The sequence below is a fragment of the Nannospalax galili genome, unplaced genomic scaffold (assembly GCF_000622305.1).
Source record: "Nannospalax galili isolate Female #2095 unplaced genomic scaffold, S.galili_v1.0 scaffold2127, whole genome shotgun sequence".
Lineage (NCBI taxonomy): Eukaryota > Metazoa > Chordata > Mammalia > Rodentia > Spalacidae > Nannospalax > Nannospalax galili.
In genome coordinates, this window is record NW_008356163.1 from 170,709 (window position 1) to 171,927 (window position 1,219).

The 1,219-nt window shown below is 40.4% G+C and overlaps 1 protein-coding gene across 1 annotated transcript; it reads right to left on the minus strand.

Moving 5' to 3' along the window:
- Positions 1 to 171: 171 nt before the first annotated feature.
- Positions 172 to 1,116, minus strand: LOC103750920 (olfactory receptor 10AG1-like). Its single transcript, XM_008854202.1, has one exon. It carries the CDS (start codon positions 1,114 to 1,116, stop codon positions 172 to 174), a length of 945 nt encoding a protein of 314 aa, XP_008852424.1.
- Positions 1,117 to 1,219: the final 103 nt, after the last annotated feature.

Sequence of the window (1,219 nt, forward strand, 5' to 3'; positions counted from 1 at the left end):
AATACCTACTATATATCAAACAGAGTCATTTTCAACAGAAGCTTTAAACTTATGAATAGAGCATCAAAACCTGAAGAAATAATTTGCTCAAAGTAGGAAGGTATCTTTTCCAAAATGCTGGAGATAGCAATCAGGCAAGAAAATGAAAGAGATCTCAGTTAACTCGTGGCTCTATTTTAAAAGAATCATTTTTCTCAGTGCTGCAATCACTTCCTTGTTCCTAAGACTGTATATCATGGGATTGAACATGGGGGTTACAATGGTGTAGAACAGAGAGAGGAGTTTGTCTGTACCTGGAGAATGAGTGGATTTGGGTCTTAAGTATGTAACAGTAGCAGATCCATAAAACAAAACCACCACCAGCAGATGGGAAGAACATGTGGAGAAGGCTTTAGTACGTCCTTTGGTGGTTGGCAACCTCAGGATGGTGACAATAATTCTGCTGTAAGAAGTAAGCACCAGTATGAAAGGGACGGCAGCCACCATCATAACAACCACATAGACGGACAGTTCATGCACTGATGTATCCCCACAGCCCAGCTTGAGAATGGGCGGTATGTCACAGAAGAAGTGGTTTATTTGGTTAGAATTGCAGAAGTGCAGAGAGAATATCTGGCAGGTTTGCCCTACCTGGATTGGGATGCCAGTGAGCCAAGACACTGCTGCCAGTTGGGTACACTTTGTTGGGTTCATGACCAAGGGATAATGCAGAGGATTACAAATGGCCACATAGCGGTCGTAGGACATCACAGCTAGAAGGAAAGACTCAGTAGTTCCCAACATAAGGAAGAAGCACATTTGGACCGCACAGGCCAATATAGAAATGTGTCTATCCTGAGTCCAAATGTTGAACAGTATCCTAGGGACAGTGACTGTTACATAACAGATTTCCAGAAAAGAAAAATTTGCCAGGAAAAAATACATAGGTTTCTTTAATACAGGATCTATCTTTGTTATCATTATTATGAGGCAATTTCCAATTAGGATAATCATATAAATGATGGAGAACACTCCAGACAGAAAACCTTGGAGGGTAGAAAGATCAGAGAAGCCCAGCAGAACAAATTGAATTACTGTGGAAACATTGTCTTCTGCCTTGATTTCTTCATGATTCATCTGTGGAAGTGTTAAATCAGAAGTAATTTCAGATTTTGCATTTGTGCTCTCATGAATAATCCAAGAATGGTGCTCATACATTTTTCCATACTCTCCAGAACAA